Below are 23,340 nucleotides of genomic sequence, written 5' to 3'. Positions count from 1 at the left end.
GGTAAATTGAGAAGGTTCAAAAAAGGAGGAAAGCCTATTAATCAGAGAAATTCACTAGCTGGTTAGGTATATTGGATGATTTGGTGTTCCTCTAAAACCAAGGCAAGCCCATCTTAATCAAGTCTTCACTAATATGTGCAAAATGAAGCTACACCACAAAGGTCTCAGAGATTACCCAAACCCTCCACTTCATAGATGAAGCGATTAAATAAGTAAATATATCATTGGACGTGATAGCAAGAAAATACTCAACACGTAACATATAATAATTTTAGTACACAAGATATTGAACTCACATAGAAATTTTTATCACCCACTATAGTTTTTCAAATGTAACATATCTAATAAAAGCAAAGTAATAAAAAAAAATACCCACATGCCCAATCTTATCAGAAGTTTTTAATAGTCACCTTATTCTTTTTAAAAAATATATATTTTATTCATTTTTTACAGAGAGGAAGGGAGAGGGATAGAGAGTTAGAAACATCGATGAGAGAGAAACATCGAACAGCTGCCTCCTGCACACCCCCTACTGGGGATGTGCCCGCTACCAAGGTACATGCCCTTGACCGGAATCGAACCTGGGACCCTTCAGTCCACAGGCCGACGCTCTAACCACTGAGCCAGACCGGTTAGGGCACAGTCACCTTATTCCTTAATATTTTATTCATAACTTACCTTGTAAACACTTGAAATTATATTGAGAAGGGAAATTGCCTTTTATACATAGAATCTGATATTAATATTTATAATATTAAATTTTACATTATACAAAGGTGATCATTTTTACATCCCCGATTTTCTTTACAAGTCAAACAGTTAATGGGGATGTGCAGTAATTCAGAGCATCCAGAAGTGGGGAAACCGAGGAAGAGGAGGAGGCAAAGGCTTTCTCTTTCCTTCTTAGCAGAAGGGCCTGAGAATGCTAGTTTGAACCTATGAGTTTGTATATTCATTCACTTTCCTTCACTTTGTTCTAAGCAAATGACTCATTTTTTTTTTTTTAGCAGAAGTTGCAGCATAACAGGAACCCATCTAAAAGTGGTGGTGGTGGTGGCAGTGGTGGTAGAGAGTAGAGGCAGAGAAGAAGAAGAGGTGGCCTATGTGGAATGTCCATTTCCCCCTTCTGGTGAGGAAGAGAGGGAGAGGAAGGATAAGAAACCCTTTCTAACCATCCAGTATTTTAAAATTATATTGCTTTCTACCTCCTGACTTCAAATAGCACAGTTCTGGTAGGAATAGGGACAATCTGGCCCACAATAAATACTATTCACCACTGCTTGGCAAATGCTGAATTAAATGCATGCTTTAAGGCACTCTGTATTTCACTGACTGCAGGTACATTCTGAAGAATTTCAGTGTGTGCACTTTAAATTTGAGGTAGATGATGGTTCCATAAAGCCCAGAATACAGGTCCCATGACTATAAACACTGGTAAACACAGTATTTTCAACAGGCTTGACATAGGTTAATTCTACTAACATGTCTTGCTGCTTAGGGCTGTTTTCTGCATTCTTCTATGTATGCTCTCTTTAATCACTCATATCTTTTCTCTGGTTGCCATTCCCTGTGCCAACCCATGACATTCTTTTGTTCAGGACATGATGGTAAGTAAGCAGGCAGGTACTGGGCATGCTTGTGTAATGTGATGACCAGGCAGGAACATATTTAGTAGACAAAAGGGAAGCACTGAATGTTAATGTGAACATCTGAGTATTAGAACCTGCTTGTTAATATGGAGAAAATGCATGCTATTCGTTTAGAAAACTTATTAATACATTAAAAAAAGGTTTGTTCTATGAGATGATGAGCCTTTAGGAAACTATGAAAATGGGAAAAAATTTTGAATTTGTTCATATAGCAATTAAAGGTCCTTGCTAACTACCACCAAACATATTTCAATTCTTTCATTTTATAATTCTTAAAAACCCCCACAAAAGATAAAAGTGAAAAATACATAGTAGAATCACGATCTACTTAATAAAAGGAGGAAAAAACACACTGACTAATGCAGACGCTCTATGGAGCTGAAAGAGAAAACTGCGCGTTGGACAAGTGATGCTGAATCCTTCGCGAGTCATGGCTAGTGAAGAGACAGGAATGGTGAGCTGGGTAAAAAAAGAGCCACTGTTGTGAAAGCTATTAGGACAAGGGCTTAACTTCAAGGAAAAGAGTGGAACTTCAAGAAAAAGAGTGGAACTTCAAGAAAAAGAGTTCGGGGGCCAATACTGGATTTCTGATTAAGGAGATAGAAGAATCATGTTTTTCTCCTTGAAGGAGAAAATGATGACAGGAACTGTAATGACTGTGGTTAATGAAAAAAACGTATAAAATGTTACCAAGTTGTTTATTTCTATAAATTTAATTTCATTAAATATTAATTTCTTTTTTAATAAATATATATTTTTAATTGTTTAAGATATTACATATGTGTCCTTATCCCCATGTTACCCCCTATCCCCCGCTCATGCCCCCACCCCCCTGTTGTCCGCATCTATTGGTTAGGCCTATATGCTTGCATATAAGTCCTTTGGTTGATCTCTCCCTAAATATTATATTTCTTAAGAGTATCATGCTTAGTTGGTGTAACATAATTGTTTTTAAAAGGGTAAAATGAATAAAATGTGTATCAAGTTCATATCCCTTAATCACATCTATAAAGTTTAATTTTTTGTACTATTAAAGCAATAAAGCTGTGACTGAGGAAGTCAGAGGCAATAAATCTCAATAGTAGTACAAGAGCCTAGAAATGGCCTCTTGGGTGCTAAATGCTAAATTCCAAAGTTTTAGAGCTTGGTGGGAAAACGGGAAATCTGAACAAAGTCTGTAATTCAGTTAACAGCACTGTCCCAGTGTGTGTTAGTCTGGATGCGTACTATGTTTATATGGACGTGACCAGTAGAGGAACCTGGGTGAAGTGTACACAATAACTCTCTGAGATATTTTTGCAACATTTCTCTAAGTCTAAAATTATTTCAAAATAAACAAGTAAGAAAAGTATTACAAGTGTGAAAATACTTGAAACCCACTCAAGCATTCTCAATCGAAGAAGCACTTATTTTGAAACACAGACTCTATTATGCATGAAGATGTATTACAAGTCAAAGAGCAAATGGGTATGTTTAGGAAAATGTCAGAATAACTATTTTTGATTACTTAGCATTAGTTATTACAATACATTTAAAATTATATGTGGGGGTGAGCTGGAGAGAGGTAATGGGGGGAAAAGGGGACATATGTAATACTTTTAATAATAAAGATTTAAAATAAATAAATAAATTTATATGTGTATGATTTTTTTGCTTGGTCCTTGGAAATTATTAAGGAAAACTGCTCAAAGTATACTGATTGCCTCTAGGAACACAAAATCATGTTAGTAATGATCAGTTTAGTTCAAAGCTAGCCCTATAAGGTTATAGATACTTGCATTTCTGAAAGATTTTAGGAAAATAATAACCATCTATTTAAGCAATATAAAAATGATGAATTTATTACCTGAGGCACACCAATTTTTCTGCAAGCTTCTAGGAAATTCTCCACATTTCGCCTGCATTTTGCTATTGACAATTTAGGCTGTAAAGGAAGAAAAATGTGATGTTACTAGCAAAGTTTTAAAAATTTTGCTAATGTTAAAAATATTCTTGCCAGTTGCTTTATAAACTCAATGCTCTAGATCAGAATCAGCAAACTTTTTCTTAAAGGATCAAATAAATGTTAGTCTTGAGGGCCATATGATCTGTTGCAATTACTCAATTCTGTTAATACCCTAAAAGTAACATATAATATATAAACAAGTAAGCGGGACTGTGTTCCAATAAAATTTTATTACAAAAACAGGTGCTGGCCTTTGCCTTAACTCTCTAGCTACATCTCCTGCCATTTGCACCCACACCTTGTGCAGGATCAATCTGAACAAGTTAAAATTCCTTGAATGTGCCATGATCTTCCTTATCTTTCAAATCTAGAAATACTATGTCAGAATTCCTACAATTTTACCTCTTCTGGGAGGGCCTTCCTGAGTTCTTTAGGCAAAATAAGAGATCCATTTTTTGTACTCCTATTGCACACCTCTTACAGACCTCTCTTCTAACATTTAGCACACTGCTGTAAGTCATTGTCTATGTGCCCCATTTTCTTCTCTAGTAGAAGGGTAGGGAGGCAGGGACTGCACTATTCATATTTGCATCTCTAGCATTCTGCACAATGCCTGCCATTGTACTTAATAAACGTCTGATGAACAACCAACATTTTTTAACATAATAAACTTACTACAGCTGGTGAGGGAACGTGAATACTTGGGACAGATCGAGGCCACACATGATTGGCCAAATGGCAAAGAACAACACCATCGGTTAGAGCTGCTCCAAGATCACAAGGCAGAGATACTTTCAAACGGTACTCAATATGCTAAAAGAACAGGAAAACACGTAATATATTAACTGAAGAGTGGCTGACATACAGGACATAATGGAATTACAATGAATATAATTATTTAGAAATCACTAAACACAAATAACTTTATAATCCCTATTTTATCCTTCTATCTAAGTCAATAGGTTAAGGATATCAATTACATATATATGGCAGTCAGGACATAGTGGTGCAAAATAAAACAAGAGAAATTCATTCATAATTTTCTGATTAAAATACAACTAGCCCTAGCGGGTTGGCTCAGTGGATAGGGTGTCAGCCTGCATTCCAAAGGGTCCTGGGTTTTATTCCAATCAAGGACACGTACCTCAGTTGCAGGCTCCTCCCGGCCTGGGCCCTGGTCGGGGTTTGTGCAGGAGGCAACCACTTGATGTGTTTCTCTCACATCGATATTTCTTTCCCTCTCTTCCACTCTCTCTAAAAATCAATGGAAAAATATCCTCAGGTGAGGATTAAAAAAAATAAACAAAAAAACTAGATTCTCTTTTAACTCCAAAATAAAAAAATAAATACTATAAATGATGTGTGATATGTATATGAGTATATACATATAAATTATTATTACTCCTATAAGAAATCTTACATGAAGCAGAAAACATTTTTAAATGAGTAGGGCCAGCTTTATAGAAAAACCCATCTCATTTTCCAAGTAAACAGTTGAAAGAATTTTAATAGCAAAATTACTTTTACATTCATCATACAATGGGTACTTCTTTACTCTGTTAAAAATTGTAAGTCACAAATAATTGATTACAGGATTATAATGAAAAAGTGTAATTTCAAGGTAATGTACACACTTTCCGTAGCTGATCTATTGATTCCAATTCTTCTTCTCTCTGCCTTGTATTCTGTCTTGTTATGGGATCTGTAGAATCAGTGGTAGGTTCAGAAGATGAAAGAAGGGTTGAACCATGACCTAAAAAAAAATATTAATATGTAAGACAGAAAGGTGATTTGCCAGTGTTGGAAAAATACTCTGATCCACCTGATAACAGTTTTCTTTCAAGTATAGCACTTTCTACTTCTGGATTAACTCTTAAAAATAAATTCATTATGCTAATTTTCAAATATACAAAATCAAAGTGAGAATAGTATAAAAAACCAACAAATGTCCATTACCCATTTGGCTAAACTACTTTTGCTTAATAACGTCCACTTCATAATGTTTTTATTGAAAAATAACACACATACAGAAAATTATACATAAATCATAAGCAAACACCGCAATGAATTATCTTCACAAAGTGGACACAACCAGGTAAATAAATGCAACATTACCAACACCCAGTAGCTCCTCTAAGCTATCATCAGTACCCAAAGATTATTTCTACCACCACAGGTTCCAACCATGTACTTCCTGACTCCTCTAACACCAGAATAGTTTTGTCCATATTTGAACTTGTTATGAATGAAACTATATTTATGTGTGCATGCTTTTGTGTCTTCTTATAATAAACACTATAAGATTTATCCATGTTGTGTATGTTAATCTGATCATCTTCCTTGCTTATAAGGTATCCCACTGTATAAATATACCACAATTTTTAATCCATTCTATCACTGATAGACATTAAGTTTGGAGCTATTATGAAAAATGTTGATATGAATCTTTTTGTACATATCTTTTGGTATACATGTATACATATTTCAGAAGGTAAAATTGCTAGTTATAGGCTATACAAATGTTCAACATTAATAGATAATGTAAACAGTTTTCCATACTAATTTACAATCTCATCAGCAGTATGTCTCTGGTTTGATTTTAAATCTCACTGCAAGTGCAACTATCAGTTATATTAAAGGTAGTTTTGGACTTGAAATGTTTGTTTTTAATTCCAGGTAGTAACTTCTTTTAGGACCAGGCAGAAATTTTTCATATTAACTAAAAACAAAAAACACACACAAAAAAGAGACTAGATTAAAAAAAATTTACAGATTCATTTCTTTTAAGAACACAGAAAGAAAAAATCGGAAAGAGAGCTCATATAGAGAAGAGAAACATTCTCTAAAGCGTTAAAAAAAGTATTTTATTTGTTCAAACACTATAACCTGCTTTTAGGTGGTATAAAGAAACTCTTTAAAAAACAACAACTGTTTACATTAGAGAGAGAAAAGGAGAGAGGGAAAGGGTTGGGATGGGAGAGGGAGGGAGAGAGAAACATCAATTTGTTGTTCCACTTATTTATGCATTCATTGGTTGTTTCTTGGATGTATTCTGACTGGGGAATGAATCTGCAATCTTGGTGTTTTGGGATGATGCTCTAACCAACTGAGTTACCTGGCCAGGGCCAAGAAACTGTCTAATTAAAACAAATTCAGGCCCTGGCCAGTGTGGTTCAGTTGTTTGGAGTGTCAACCTGTACACCTAAAAAGGTGGAGGGTTCAATTCCTGGTCGTGGCATATGCCTGGGTTGCACATTCAATCACCAGTTGATACAAGTGCAGGAGGCAACCAATTGATGGTTATCTCCCACATCGACATTTCTCTCTGTCTGTCTCTCCCTTCCTCTCTTGAAAAATCTATTTAAAAAAATCAAAAACAACAAGTTCAAACAAGATTCTCCTGCTTTAATGTCAGCGAGATCACAGATAAATGCAGAGTCTAAAAGCTCTTGCCAAGGAGACATCTTAGGGTAGAAGTTTAAAAGCATGTAACAGCGCCCTGGCTAGTTTGGCTCAGTGGATAGAGCGTCGGCCTGCGGACTGAAGGGTCCTGGGTTCGATTCTGGTCAAGGGTACATGCTTGGGTTGTGGCTCGGTCCCCAGTAGGGGGCGTGCAGGAGGCAGCCAATCAATGATTCTCATCATTGATGTTCCTATCTCTATTCCCCTCCCTTTCTCTCTGAAATAAATAAAAATATATTAAAAAATAAATAAATAAAAGCATGTAACAGTAAATGTCATTGTATAAAGCATTCCCTCCTTCCCCTTTAGTCACTACCTCCTACCTTTATTTGTTTCTGCCCTGACACCTGCTCGGAAAAGGAAGCTTTCAGGGCGCTGGGGCTGGTTTCTCTGGGTAGCAGCAGGAAAAGAATAGGCAGGAGAATGATGAACTAAATCGGCCCAGAGAGTAAATTAGATAAAAAGAGATGGAAAATCATTAAATATGTAACAGATATATGTCACAAAAGTTCAATAAATGAAAAAAATCAAATTAATTATGGCAATGATATAAAAGGATAATAATTTTGTTAATACAAAATCTGGTACAGAAAAGTAACCCTGTGTGTATTTTTGATTGTCATGTTATTTTGGTGTATCAATAAAGGTAGAATGAACGTTAATATATTGAATATAGTCTCCTACAAACCTATAGCACTGCTAGCTCATACTCATTTGTTCATACCAAATGGCTGAATAGTTGAACAACCAGTTGAATTAAAAAATTTAAAATGTGCAGAAAGTTCCCAAAATGGTGTCTGATTTCTCATCTCTAAGAGGTAATTTATCAGCCAGGTGGGTACTTTAAATATTGGGGGGGGGGGGCGCACCTTGTAAAGTACATGATTGTCTAACCACTATGCTGTACCCCTGAAACTAATAAAAAATAATATTGAATGTAATTGAAAAAAAAAAACTTTATGAGGAAAATTCTGGTAAAGAATTATAATCTTGATGTGGTGAACTGCACCTTTGTGTCTATTACCTGTTTCTGTTGTAGGTGAACTTGATACAGCATTAGGTCTGTCATCATTCTGTGGAGAAAAAGAGATATATAAATACTTATTATTCAAGAGGTACTCTCCACATTTATGGGAACATTAGAATTATAAAAGAGAAAAAAACCCATGCAACTTTCCTTCAAAATTAAGTCTAGAAATGAAAATTTGGACTACTGCCGAAACTGGTTTGGCTCAGTGGGTAGAGCGTCGGCCTGCGGACTGAAGGGTCCCAGGTTCGATTCCGGTCAAGGGCATGTACCTGGGTTGCGGGCATATCCCCAGTGGGAGATGTGCAGGGGGCAGCTGATTGATGTTTCTCTCTCATCGATGTTTCTAACTCTCTATCTCTCTCCCTTCTTCCTCTCTGTAAAAAGTCAATAAAATATATTTAAAAAGAAAAAAAAAAAGAAAATTTGGACTACTGATTTAATTTTATATGTTTTTTACACTTATAAGAACAGGTACTACACAAGATCTTAGCCAAAAGGCTAAGAAGTGATTATATATATTTTTTTAGGCCAAATTTTTTATTTCTATAGAATACAAGGTTTGCATTCTCTAAAGACAGTCCTATTATATAATAAGCCTTTCTTATGACTGAAAAAAGATCATTTATTGGGAAATGTACAGGAGAGAATAAAATTTTATAATAGTATTTTTCTGGTATAGTTTCTAAAGTATTCTCCCCTCTCCTCTGCAGAATAAAATTTAATGTGTTAAGAAAGAGTGATAAAGGTTTTTTATTTCAGTTAGGAAACAAGGTGTTTAAATATTATACATAGCTGTATTTCTAGACTAGAATTTGAATCCAAGATGTTTTTAATTCACTGAACAAAGGAACTGTAAAAAGGAAGAAGAGGTAGGTCAACTGGTATAAAGTTTATCTAAATAAAGGAAAATGTAGTTAAACTAATTTAAAAAGAAGTGTTGGGCCTGGATAGTGTAGCTCAGTGGTTGAGTGTCAACCCATGAACCAAGAGATCACTAGTTCAACTCCTGGTCAGGGCATATACTCAGGTTGTGGGTTTCCTCCCCAGTGGGGGGGGGGGGGGGCAGGTGCAGGTGGCAGCCGACTGATATTACTCTGTCATGGATGTTTCTCTCTCTCTCTCTCCCTCTCCCTTCCACTCTCTCTCAAATCAATAAAACATAAAAAAAGAAGGGAAAAAAAAGAAGTGTTGGGCCCAGACAGTATGGCACAGTGGTTGAGCTTCAACCCATGAACCAGGTCATGGTTCGATTCCTGGTCAGCACACATGCCTGGGGTTGCGAGCTAAATCCCTAGTAGGGGGCATGCAGGAGGCAGCTGATTAATGATTCTCTCTTATGATTGATATTTCTCTCTCTCCCTCTGCCTTCCTCTCTCTGAAATCAATAAAAACATAAAAATTTAAAAAAAGAAGTGTTGGCTGGTTGGATTAAAGTTGTTGAAGAATAATAGGGTACTAGAATAATAATTTTTTAGGCCTTGATATGTAATTATACTCAAAAATTTAAATACAACTTTACAATAACTGATACATTTTGAACAGAAATGACTTTAAAACACACAATCATATCTGCTCCCATTTTCCCCTCTTTTTGGTTTCAATATTTCCAGAAATCTTTTTTTTTAATAGATTTTTATTGATTTCAGACAGGAAGGGAGAGGGGGAGAGATAGAAACATCAATGATGAGAGAGAATCATTGATTGGCTGCCTCCTACATGCCCCCTGCTGGGGATCAAGCCCGCAACCAGGGCATGTGTCCTTGACGGGAATCAAACCCGGGACCCTTGAGTCCACAGGCCAACACTCTATCCACTGAGCCAAGCTGGCTAGGGCATTTCCAGAAATCTCTTATTTCTAATTGGAGTTGGGTCAGATGAAATGGAATTTTAACTGCTACAATAAATAAATACATAAATAGGAGCCATGATTCTTAGACTGATCTGGAAGACAATTTTGTGGTAACTATTCCTTGATCTGACACTCTTAGTCTGAGAACTAAGATTTAAAAAGCAAGCTGCATTCTTGAGTAAGGTAATGGACTACATTCTCATTAGTGAAAAAGAGAACATGTTCAACAAGTTTACAGATGGCAATAAACTAAATTTAGAATGTTGAGAAGAAATGGAATTTAAATAAATAAATTTAACTTAAAATAACAAGAACTACTAAAAGAAATTTACAGGCAAATGAGGCAAAAGCTGGATATCTTTATAAAGAAACAAAAGACTATCCTTATTTTTAAAAAATATGAGCTAGATGCCGAAACCGGTTTGGCTCAGTGGATAGAGCGTCGGCCTGCGGACTGAAAGGTCCCAGGTTTGATTCCGGTCAAGGGCATGTACCTTGGTTGCGGGCACACCCCCAGTAGGAGGTGTGCGGGAGGCAGCTGATCGATGTTTCTCTCTCATCGATGTTTCTCTCTATCCCTCTCCCTTCCTCTCTGTAAAAAATCAATAAAATATATTTTAAAAAATGAGCTAGAAAGGAGAAAGCTAGTTAGCTAAATAAAGACTTGTTCAAGGACCAATGGCACAAACAGAAAAATGAAAAAGGTAGAGATTATTCCATATATATATATATATATATATATATACACACACACACACACACACACACACACACACACACACACATATATATACATATATACATATATATATATATATATTTTTTTTTTTAAGGAAAAATAGTCTTTAGGAATTTAAAAAAACTTATTAGTAGGAGTTAGGCTAAGGGAAAAAAATGATAAAGTTACAGCAACTTTATTAGATGAGAGAAGGAAGAGTTGAAAAAAATTCCACTGAATGGCAGGAAATGTTCTCTACCTCCCAAAACACTAAAAGACAATACACAGGTGTAATGAAAAACAAAGCTAGAATAGAGGAAACTTGTAAAATGATGATTTTTAAAAATGTAATTTTATTAAAACTACCAGAAGCCCAGTGCATGGAATTCAAGCATGGGTAGGGTACCTAGTGGCTGCCGGCTGCTGGCCAGGGCCTCCCTTCCCCCAACTCCCTGCTGCCACCGCGCAGGCCAGGGCCTCCCTTCGCCTGGCGGTTGGCCGGGTGGCCCTACCCCCCGGTCGAATTCCCTAACTCTGGGTTGAGGGGGCAATTTGCATATTAGGTTATTATTATATAGGATAAATCTAAGTGACTTGCATTCAAGGATATTAAAACAAACAATTAGTTCAAATCACTCACAAGCCACTGACTATATTTGAGAACTCTTAGAGAACTAAAGAGCAAAAAAAGCAAACTGACATAAACTCAATTTTTATCCTGGTTAAGCAACAACAGAAATAAAATCATACTAACTATAGTGTATACCTTCTGTAAAGTAACTGGATATCAAAAAATAAAGACTAAATCTTTAAAAATGAATCCTTTGACTGTGTAGCATGTCTGGTAAAAAGTTAGACTTACACACAATTTCTGGCAAATTTCCATCTGGTCTTTCGACTCTGATTTAGAATAAGCCCCAATGCCCTAAACTGTCCATTAAGTGTAATGAATTAAGTCTTCTCCTCTACAACTAGAATGGTACTAATTATATAGCTTACTTGAGAGAATTTTGAAAACAGTTCCTCAAATAATTTTCTGTATTGCTCGTCAAATAAGGAACATAGCTGAGAAAGGCTAGCAAAGGGTTAACACAGAAGAGAATATACAGGCAGTCCTTGGGTTACGTTGGACTAGAATCGACATACGTGGACTTGAATCAACGTACGTTGTTTCATGGTTACATTGCCATCTCCCATCTACACTAATAAAAGAGAAAGATGCAAATTGATCATCATTCCACGACACCCATCAGCCAATCGGGAGTATGCAAATTAACCCAATGAAGATGGCGGGTTAATTTGCATACACAGGCACTGAGTGGCCGGGGGCAAGGCGGCCTCTTGCGCGAGCGCTGGCACCAAGTGGCCTGTGTCCCGAGGACAGGTGTCCTCAGGAGCCAGGCTGCTCTGAGCCTGTAGGCCCATGCATAGGCCCAGAGCGGCTGGGGTCCCAGAATGTCCTGGCCACTCCAGACTATGCGCGGAGGCACCGAGCGGCTGGGGTGGGGTGGGAACATCCCCAGGACCCAGGCACTCTGAGCCAGCGTGTGCGCAAGTGGCCAGGGCGGGGTGGCAATGTCTCCTGCAGCGAGTGAGCAGACATCAGGGCCCTGCTTGCCCCTGGCCCTGGCGGCGAAGGGCAAGCAGGCCCCCACAGAGAGCAGACACCAGGGCCTGCGGTGGCATCAACCAGGCAGGGTCCGCAGAGAGCAGAGAACCACAGGGAGCAGGCTGGGCTTAGGAACCCCCCTCCCCCTGCCGTGCATGAATTTCGTGCACCAGGCCCCTAGTTTATTTACAAAAAAAAAGTTCCATCATTTCGACGTATGTACATATGTGCTTTATGTTTTTTATTATTTATTTACCACAAGTAAAGGTCAGGAATTGTTATCTTTCTTTTAAATTTTTTTTTTACTATTTCACTTCATTACTGCTGTGTATGTGCTCCATGTGAGTGACGTAGGTGCTTATGCGGGTGGGTTCCGACTTACGGCGAAAATCGCATTATGTTGCGCCGCAGGAATGGATCTCTGAGGTAACCCAAGGACCTACTGTAAACTTTTTTCACTAGTCATTCAGGTACATGTAGCATCAGAGGGGTGTATCAGTTACAGATGTTATAAAACTGGGGTCAGCATTTAGAAGGACATGATGTAAGAATCTGAAACTACTCTGGTCAATTAGAGAAGTAAAAATGTTCAAAAAAGCAAAAGTAAGTCTTTTGGAAAACAAAAGATATAAGATGTAGAAATTACCATTTAGTTAAATTGCCATTTAACTAAAACATTTGAGAATTATAGTAGATACTGAGCAAATGAATACTGAAATGGAAAAGGCGGCCTAATGCTCTGTAAGATGTGTTTCATGCTCAGCCCCAGGCGAGCTCGAATGAGAGATATATTTGTAGTTGGAGACAGTGGAACCAAAATGGAAGGAAGAGAACTTGTGAAAGTTCATAAGGCTGGGAAAGGCATGTAAAAGGATCAGAGTTTATTGAAGGATAAGACAAGGGTGACATAATAATAATTTTCAAATATAAAGAATATTTGAAGCCGTAACCGGTTTGGCTCAGTGAATAGAGCGTCGGCCTGCGGACTGAAAGGTCCCGGGTTCGATTCTGGTCAAGGGCATGTACCTTGGTTGCGGGCACATCTCCAGTACGGAGGCAGCTGATCGATGTTTCTCTCTCATCGATGTTTCTAACTTTCTATCTCTCTCCTTTCCTCTCTGTAAAAAATCAATAAAAAAATAAAAATAAGAATATTTGAAGACTGTTATTTACTAGAAAAATCTCCACTCTGGAAAGAAATAAGCGTAAACCACAGGAGGACAGACAGTGAGGATTATTAATCGTATCTTATGTATCATATGATAACAAAGATGGAATTACCATCCCTATGGGCCTTTAAAAAATAATATACTACAGGTTCTTTATTTAGGTTTCCAGGTTAGATGAGGTCCATCACAACTATTCCATATATGCTGCTGAGCACAAAAGCAGCCACAGATAACACAAACAAATGGCTGTGTAGCAACAAAACTATTTACCAAAATAGATCTCCTAGGGCCACTGTAGAGGGTTTTGGCAGTAACAGTTTGAGGTCTGGAACTCAAATTACTTTGCATGTACATTAGTATCAGAGTAAATTTGATATTAGTCAAAATAAAATAACTCATGACAAAAGAAAAACCACTGATAAGAAAATGAGAATGACATTTATAAAGAATTAACACAGGCTTTATGACTGTTTCTGGTATGATAAAACTTTCACAAAACTTTAAGTGAAATTAATGTTAAACTCAAATAGTTTTATAACTTAGGTACATTTCATGTAATCCTAGACGCTCGACTGCTTGCTGTTAGACCAATCCACTGGAAAAGTTAAGACTCCACTACATACCACCACCCCAAAGTTCCTGGTAAATTACAGTAACAAAAGATACCTTAAGAGGTGTGAAGGCAGAAGAGTGAGGCAGGGTACCAGCACAGCCCACTTGCTTCAACCCTGACAGCAACTAAATTTCAAAAGAGAAAGAGAAGAAACAGAAGGCAGGATTTATGTTAGCAAAATGTCAGGCAGGCCCTGGCCAGTGTGGCTCATTTGGTTAGGCATCATCTGATGAACCAAAGGTTGCTGGTCTGAATCCTGTCAGGGCACATGCCCCAGTTGCAGGCTAGATCTCCAGTGGGGGTGGGGGGGGGTGGGGGTCGTGCAGGAGGCAGCCAATCCATCCATGTCTTACTCTCACATTGATGTTTCTCTCTCTTCCTTCCCTTCCCTCTAAAAATCAATTTTAAAAAATCTTAAAAAAAAAAAAAAAAAAAGACAGGCAAGCAGATCTGGTCAGTAAAATTAGAAAAGGAAAGGTCATTTACAAACTTTCAAATGGTTTACTAAGCTATTACTAGTACAGAAAGAATATTGGGGGTGGGGTAACCCTATTTATATATATAAAAGCCTAATCGACCAGCTAACCATTTGACCAGTAGCTATGACACACACGAACCATTAGGGCACAGACACTCAACGCAGGAGTAGAAAGCACAGGCATGAAAACATGGGACAGACTGATGAATCTCAGAGGGAAGGGGGGAGGGTAGGAAGAGATTAACCAAAGATCTTATATGCACACTAGAGGCCTGGTACGCAGATGTGTGCACTGGTGGGGTCCCTCGGCCTGGCCTGGGCCCTCTCACAATCCGGGACCCCTTGGGGAATGTCAGAGAGCTGGTTTTGGCCGGATCCATGCAGGCCCGGCCAAGGGATCCCGTTGGTGCATGAATCCATGCGCTGGGCCTCTAGTTTAGAAATAAAAGAGAGCATCATGTGTGGTTATTTTAGCAAAATAGCCTTAAAACTAATGAGTCCTGTGTGTTCCTATGACAGAAGAAAAAAAGTCCAGTCAAAGAGCTCATTCTAATTGAGCAGAACCAGCCCTAACTGGTTTGGCTCAGTAGATGGAGCATCAGCCTGCAGACTGAAAGGTCCCAGGTTCGATTCCGGTCAAGGGCATGTACCTTGGTTGTGGACACATCCCCAGTAGGGGGTGTGCAGGAGGCAGCTGATCGATGTTTCTCTCTCATCGATGTTTCCAACTCTCTATCCCTCTCCCTTCCTCTCTGTGAAAAATCAATAAAATATAAAAAAATAAATAAATAATTGAGCAGAACCAGCATGGAAGAACATTTTTTCAAAATTAATCCAAATTATATGTATTATATTTAATAGTTCTGATGTGAGAAGACAGAACATGAGAATTCTGCACCACACCTTAAGGATGAACCAGCATTTCATTTCTACCTCTGAGCAAGTTCTTTTCTTTAAATCCTTTTTCCATTCACCACTCTACATGTAACTAATTAGAGATAGTAAGTGTTAGTATTTGTTGTACATAATTTTGATTACAGATAAAAGCTGCTCAAAACATGACAATTTTTTCATTTGGTCGTGGATGGAAATCAGAGAAGACAGGACTTTCACAAAGGGGGTTGGATAAGACTATCTATTAATTAAAACAACAAAATGCCAAAGGCTGAATGATATTAAAGACTTTATTAGTTGAATAATTTTAAGAAATTTAAATTAGGAACACAAATATCTGAACCAGGGGACAGATGAACAAGAACACATGTGGGTGTTTAGAAAAAAGGTGTGTAGGTGGTCAGTAAAATAAATACAACTATTTTTAATGAGAGTTGATAGCAATGTCTTCCCTCACCCCAAAGCATGTAGCATACAGTACAACATAATTTATCTTAAGGCAGAAAAAAGTGAAGAAATGTACCAAAGAACAACAGTAATACAATGTGTATACTTTACCTGTTGAGATTTCCTGGGCCTCCTTATAATCAAACTGTTAGGTCTGATCAAATAATTGAGTCGATATCCCCTCCCCTGGGAAACTGACCTTTAGATCATTTCCCAACCGATATTCCCTTTCGTTTAGACCACATTCCATCTGCTAAGACCAGTAACTTTACCCTCTGACTTGCCTAGGATCTGGACCTGCCCAGAGAATTCCCAGCCAAAAAAGCCCGCCTAGAATTTTTAAAAACCTCTGACTCCCGGTCCCTGGGTTCTGGTGCCATTTTGGGGCTTAGCCCATCTGGTTTCCAGATAACCTAATAAATTTATAATTTTTTACCACTTTTGGCGTCATGCATACCTCTGTTGGTGACACTACCACAAATGTACTGGAATTACTGTCAATTTCAAATGTAAAAGGGCTAAAAGCCATTATTTTGGCAAAGAAGGAAAAAAGGAGTGGAGGGAAGAGAAAGTATCTAGAGATGGGATATAGATGCAGATGGGACACAGATGAAAGCAACAGAAACCTGAAGAGCAGCCCCAAGAGAATGTTAGTACAACTGACATTAAATATTACTAATACTTATCCCCAGTGGGGGGCATGCAGGAGGCAGATCAATGATTCTCTTTCCTCACTGATGTTTCTCTCTCTCTCCTTCCTTCCTCTATGAAATCAATAAAAAATATATTTTAAAAATAAAAAAATAAAATGTGACTTTTTTTGCAGTGTTGGACACTATCTGGCACACAAAAATACGTGAGACATGGCCCTTGGCGCCCCCCTCCCCCCCTTTTTAACAAGAGAACAAATCCATTTTATTTATTTGCTCTTCAATAAGTTTAAATCCTTGAGGGGTACAGCATGACACAGATTCTGTGTCCAATGGCTTTAGCAAGGAGGTTGCTTTGGAATTTAGATCCAACCATGCCACTGTTTCCATGAGCATGAGTTACCTTTCCCCAGATTACTTTGGTTTTGTTCGGTTTGCCACCAGGAGTCACTGTGTTGTTCTTAGTTTATACACGTAAGTACATCTCTTGCCTAGACAGCATTCAGTTTCACCTCAGGCATAAACACCTTAAATTTTAAGAAGAGCAGTACAGGCCCTCTGGTTCCGGAGAACCCACTCATGGCCAGCGAAAATGGCCTTGGATCACAGCCTCCAATCACTTCTCGCTGTAGAAGCTCAGTTCCAAGCAGGCCTTCTTAGGCTCCAAGATGGGAGAAAGAGTAAAGGCCATCTCATTTAGGGGAGACATGAATACTGATAACTAAAATACAAGTATATTGAAATGGCTGAAGGCCATTTCAAATTTCATGCTAAGGGGATTGTATTGTTTCAAATTCCACTTTTTTCTTGGCAAAAGTCTGGACACTCAGACTTATATTACTATATGTGTCCTTAAATCTTATCTTTGGTTTCCAAAATTGTTTTCAATTATAGTATGGGAGGCAATACAGCATGGTGTTTAATGCAGGTTCTCAAGTCAGCCAATTCTAGACTTAAACCCAGCCTGGCACTTACTAGCTATGTGACCTTGGACAAGTTACATTCTGGACAAGACACATTCTGTGCCTCAGGAATCATTTGTAAAATGGTGATAAATTAACCTTAAGGTTGCTGTGAGCAGAGAATGAGATAATTCTGGTAAGCTGTCTGAATCATCAAAGGCTCTCAATATCTCTGCATTAATTTAAATTATTAGTTGCTTCTCATGCCAATTAATTTCCACTAAAACTCAGAAGTTGGTGGTTATATTTATCTATAAAACTGCCCAGTTAAAATGTGCTTTATCTCTCTCAAAGGAAATGATGATTGCAGAACACACAGAAATTTGAACAGACAATGGAAGTTAACATAGTAGGACTCTCATGCTGAAGTATGCAGTTCATGCAGTAGTATGCACAATGGCAGCAGTTACTAACACATAAGACAGGAGTTGATATAGACAGCAGATTTTTGAACTGCTACCTTTCAATAATACTGTGAAAAAAATAACATAAAACATGATGGGAAAAGCAATATGTAAATGGTTAGAATTACCTTTCAAGGCTGATAAAAGTTAAACTTTCAATAAAGTTCTCATAATATATTGCTTTTTGGCTGATGAAACAGCCAATAAAAGTAAACCAGTGTTAAAAAAGATCAGTAGATTGCATTCCAAGTTAATGCTTCCCTTGAATGTAAAAATGGGCATGGAGATGTAATTTTTTCAAGTTTGGGATTTTCAGTAGCTTAAGAGAAATGATAAAATAGGATGCCAAATACACAGCTGTATAATTAGCATCATGGAGTAAAGAAACCCATTTAACATACAGGTGACTCATGAGTTAAATTAATTATTAATAAAGTAAGTGCACCTGGAATTAGAAATGATATTTAAAAAACTCCCAACACACATACAAAGATAATATGGTTCTCAATGTAAATGGTTTATGTTTGCAACATTAACAAAGATATTTTAATCATAGCTGCAGAACACCGACCACTGGATAAATCATGAATAGTAATGTAGGCAAACAGTTCAAGCTATTTTGTAAAGCATTGAATAATGATGCCCATCATGTTTTATGATATTGAGATTATTTCTGAATGAAAAATACAATCGCTATTGTCCAATCTCTAGATACAGCAATTTAAAACTCCATTTTGTGCAAGGCTCTTACCACTAACAAGGCACTATCATCAGTATGTTGAGACCTTCTGGATGGGAAGGGACACTGGAGAGGTGGAAAAAATGAAGCAATGTCAAAACAAACTGCAAACACGTGACATATTTCACAAATACACAAGCAAAGAGCCATATTAAGACATAACTGTGAAGATGCTAACATATAGGACCGCATTCAATATCATTTTGATTCACATACCATAAGAGCTAGTAAGTTGATTTTGAGTAATGATTTTCTTCCAAAGAGGTTAAACAACTTCAAATATGATCTTACTTGCCTATAAACTTTCTAAAGCAAAGAGGGAACAGGGATTATTCTTTGTTCACAGAAGAGAAAGCTGAAGTATAGATGGAGCAGTAACATGAAGAATTTGTCAGTGAGTGAGCCAGTGACAAATAAAAACAATCAACTCAAGAGTCATGATATCTAGTTTAGGTATCTCTTTATTACCTTTCTCAGATAAAACATAATTGAGAATTTTAGCACTGTTATATTCCTGAAAAACTTTAATTTTTAGATAATGAATTCTCCAGAATGACCATCAAAGAAGAAAATGTAGGGGAAAAAGGCAGAGTGTGTTAACTAATGTGTACAAGTGTACAAGTATAATCAATAACATACATGCTTAGGAAATGAGCAATGAAGTTGAAAATACTATGTGGAGTCTTTTTTTAATACTGACACCATTCAGCCATGCCAGATCCCACTCTGGAACTCCCACTACGTGATATGCTTCGAAAGTGGATGAGGCCCTAACCGGTTTGGCTCAGTGGATAGAGCGTCAGCCTGCGGACTGAAGGGTCCCAGGTTCAATTCCGGTAAAGGACATGTACCTTGGTTTCGGGCACATCCCCAGTGGGGGGTGTGCAGGAGGCGGCTGATTGATGTTTCTCTCTCATCGATGTTTCTAACTCTATCCCTCTCCCTTCCTCTCTCTAATAAATCAATAAAATATATTAAAAAAAAGAAAAAAAAGAAAGTGGATGAGGAAGATGATACCTCTGGTGGGGATAGGGAAGGAAATAAATAATCTCCAGATGGATGGGTATAGTTTTAAAACCTTCTGATCTACAGATTCTGATAAACTCCCTGGCTTGTGTTTTCTTCTATCCAATGAAAAGAATTTTGTGAGGGAAAGAGAGAAAATAGCAATATTTTGATCACTGAAAGCACATGCCAAACATTTCATTTCCATTGCAATAAAAAATTCAAAAATAAAGGTGATTATAAAGACTTACCTCACCATCTAAGGGGTGTTGCTGTTTTTGTGGACTGTGTGATGTTTTCTGCTACAAACCCCCAACCCCCCCCAAAAAAGGGAAACTGGTTAGAAGCTGGAACACTAGAAATTATAAATTATATTTACTAAAATAATCATATTCGGTATTTCTTATGTATAACATTTTTCTAGATTTACTGGTTAGAAGATACTGCTCTTTCCCTGAAATAGCTTACAACTGAAATGAGGAAAGACAATAAAATGACAAACAGTATTTTCATGTCTATAAACATCTATACATAGAAAATTTTAAAACTATGTTTTTAATATACACATGCATACAAACATTCACAAAATAGTGATCTCTCACTATGTTCTCCTACTGAAATCATTCTTTTTCTCTAATGGCTTAGAAATCACTCTAATGCTAACAGCTTGAGCTCTCAACCATCAGCAAATTTCACATTTGCATTTCAACTGCCTGAGGACACAACTCTATTTGGAAACCCCACTCTCATCTCATGTTCAATACATCCAAAAACAAACTCACAATTTTCCAAACCAACTGACACTTTTCCCCAATTTGCTAATTTCTGTTATTATGTCAAATAAAAATATTATAACATCTGTATAGCCAGTGCTTTACAATGTGTTCTTATGTACAGTATCTCTCAAGAGATTCTTCTCTTTATTCTGTGAGATAAACAAACATCATAATCATTTAGAGATGAGAAAATTGAAGATAAGAGAGGTTATGTGACATATGCAAGGCTGCAAAGTTTTAAGTAGCATAAGTGAGATTTGCATTTATGTCTTCTGACTCCAAATCCTACATTCTTTTCATAATGCTGGACTCCTATTAAAACCATCATTTTTAGCCTCAAAATCTCCCTCCCCCACTCATCTTCAATGATTTAGTCAACATTCACTACACATTTATGTACAAGCGTAATGATGCTTCTCTTGAAATCTCTCTTATAATTTTTAAAATCCACTGTGATGGTAGGGTGTGTAGCGCTCACCATAGTAGTAAAAGTATTAGATCTATCTGTAATTCTGAAATAATTAATATTTAACAGTTAAATGTTACATGTATGATATTGGAGACCGGGTGTAAGCGGACATGGTCCTTGCACCTGAAGGGGCTAGCAAGGCTGGGACCCTTACCCACACAGTTTTCCCAGACTTGTTTGGGTGGCGGTTATCAGTAGAATGAGAGCAACCTTTGTAGACTGAGAACAGCCTTTCATGGCTTACCAAGAAGTCTGTAACTATTTACTGAGATTTGCTGTACCGAGAACTTGTCCTTCCGCTCTGTCCCTCCCTTAGAGATTAAGAGGAACAAAGAATACATTCCTCTTGACAGACCTCCTATTCAGTGTCTTGTGTATAAAAAGCATTGCGTGGTTAATAAACTTGCTGCAGTTCCTCGATTGAGCTGCAGTCCTCCCGATCCCGCTCTCCTGTCTTTCTCTTTTATCAATTCCCACTTCCCTACCTCAACCCGGCTCAACCTGTCAGGCTGGCCCTGACAGTATGAAGAAACTAAAGGCACAAAATGGTTGAGTAACTTTCCAAGAGTCAAGCATAGCCTGGCCAGTGTGGCTCGGTTGGTTGAATGTTGTCCCATGCACCAAGAAGTCACAGGTTCGATTCCCAGTCAGGGCACATGCCTGGGTTGCAGGCTTGATCCCCAGTAGGGAGCATGCAGAAGGCTGCCCATGGATGTTTTGCTCTCACAGTGATGTTTCTCTCTCTCTCAAAATTAACAAAAAAATATCAAAAATAATGCACAGAACAGCAGTCAGGAGATAGTATTGAGTTAGCCATTATTATTTTGGTCATAGAGTAGGGTGTGGAGCCAGCTTGTCTCTTTTTTAAAGAAACTTTCTTTTTCAACCTTATTCCCATTTTCTCTTCAGCCTGTCTTGATTAGAATCCTTCCTCTGCCACATACTAGCTGAGCATTTAACCTTAGGCAAATTATCATCCTCTCGAGCATGAGAGATTAATCATCATCATAGGCTGATACATTTGAAAAAAGAAAAAAAAGAAAAAAGAAAGCCCTAGCCGGTTTGGCTCAGTGGATAGAGTGTCGGCCTGCAGACTAAAGGGTCTTGGGTTCAAGTCCAGTCCGGGCACATGCCTGGGTTGCGGGCTCGATCCCCAGTAGGGGGCATGCAGAAGGCAGCCAGTCAATGATTCTCTCTCATCATTGATGTTTCTATCTCTCTCTCCCTCTCCCTTCCTCTCTGAAATCAATAAAAATAAAAAAATTTATCATGTAGATCAGTGGTTCTCAACCTTCTGGCCCTTTAAATACAGTTCCTCATGTTGTGACCCAACCATAACATTATTTTCGTTGCTACTTCATAACTGTAATGTTGCTATTATTATGAATCGTAATGTAAATATCTGATATGCAGGATGGTCTTAGGCGACCCCTGTGAAAGGGTCATTCGACTGCCAAAGGGGTCGCGACCCACAGGTTGAGAACTGCTGAGATGATACTTAAAGATCTTAGATGGGCTTTGGCTAGAGTTAAGAAACAGGAGAGAAAACTTTAGGAGGACACAAGTGATTCATTCATTCAATCATTCATTTAACAAATATTTATTGAGCTTTACTACAGGCTTAGACTTGCTCAGATCTAGGGATATAGCAGTGAATAAACAGGACAGACATAGTCCCTTGTCTTCATGAAATTTATAGAAAATGGGAGAGACATATACTAAACGAACGAAAATACACAATTATGAAAAAAAATCCAAGGTGATTTCAGAATAGGAAGACTTAAGCAATACAGGCAAAAAATGAACCAGGTTTAGAAGCAACTACAGAGGCTATAAAATGTTGGGGGGGGGGGGAAGAAGAAGAAGTATTAACAGGATTGTTAATTGAGTAGGTATGGAGAGAACAGAAAGGGAGGAATCAAAGATCACTCTAAAGGGACCTGTGAATCTCACAAATTTTTGGTATTCAGTATAGTGAGGAAGTTAGAGATAGGTTAGATAACAACAGTTTATATTTGCATGGCACTTTCATTTTCATAACTAATGTACTAGAGATTGAGAGAATGGCAGCTGGATAATAAAGTGATTGCTAATTAAGAGGAAGAGACTGCTGTCCTAAGAGCAAGAAGAGCAAGATCATAACTTTTTAAAAATATATATTTTCTTGATTTTTTACAGAGAGGAAGGGAGAGGGATAGAGAGTTAGAAACATCGAAGAGAGAGAAACATTGATCAGCTGCCTCCTGCACACCTCCTACTGGGGATGTGCCCGCAACCAAGGTACATGCCCTTGACCGGAATTGAACTTGGGACCTTTCAGTCCGCAGGCCGACGCTCTATCCACTGAGCCAAACCGGTTAGGGCAAGATCATAACTTCTTATTGTCCTCAGGCCTATCTACATGAGGACAATTAATCTAATCACCAAAAGGAGACAATTACACTATTTACTCAAGATTCCTTATATGAGGGG

The 23,340-nt window shown here is 37.8% G+C and overlaps 1 protein-coding gene and 2 pseudogenes across 13 annotated transcripts in view; all 3 read right to left on the bottom strand.

Moving 5' to 3' along the window:
• The window catches only part of LRCH3 (leucine rich repeats and calponin homology domain containing 3), a 112,953-nt gene that overhangs the window by 6,227 nt on the left and 83,386 nt on the right, over nucleotides 1–23,340 (bottom strand). For 3 of the 13 annotated variants that reach the window (XM_059687557.1, XM_059687568.1, XM_059687567.1), the window contains 8 exons: nucleotides 19,875–19,925; nucleotides 18,631–18,684; nucleotides 14,098–14,169; nucleotides 8,081–8,129; nucleotides 7,380–7,487; nucleotides 5,229–5,347; nucleotides 4,270–4,407; nucleotides 3,496–3,573 (listed from right to left, as the gene is read on the bottom strand). In XM_059687557.1, the coding sequence (XP_059543540.1) occupies nucleotides 3,496–3,573; nucleotides 4,270–4,407; nucleotides 5,229–5,347; nucleotides 7,380–7,487; nucleotides 8,081–8,129; nucleotides 14,098–14,169; nucleotides 18,631–18,684; nucleotides 19,875–19,925 (669 nt within the window). Of the gene's footprint in view, nucleotides 1–2,242; nucleotides 2,306–3,495; nucleotides 3,574–4,269; nucleotides 4,408–5,228; nucleotides 5,348–7,379; nucleotides 7,488–8,080; nucleotides 8,130–14,097; nucleotides 14,170–18,630; nucleotides 18,685–18,834; nucleotides 18,925–19,874; nucleotides 19,926–23,340 lie in introns of those variants that run through there. The other 10 variants (XM_059687562.1, XM_059687569.1, XM_059687561.1 and 7 more) reach the window with 9 other exon arrangements.
• On the bottom strand, nucleotides 8,504–8,596 carry LOC132231954 (U2 spliceosomal RNA; annotated as a pseudogene).
• On the bottom strand, nucleotides 16,612–17,551 carry LOC132231842 (large ribosomal subunit protein eL33-like; annotated as a pseudogene).

This window comes from Myotis daubentonii, chromosome 3, assembly GCF_963259705.1.
Source record: "Myotis daubentonii chromosome 3, mMyoDau2.1, whole genome shotgun sequence".
Taxonomy (NCBI): domain Eukaryota; kingdom Metazoa; phylum Chordata; class Mammalia; order Chiroptera; family Vespertilionidae; genus Myotis; species Myotis daubentonii.
Note: the sequence above shows the minus strand (reverse complement) of the source record. Positions and strands in the feature narration are given on the sequence as shown.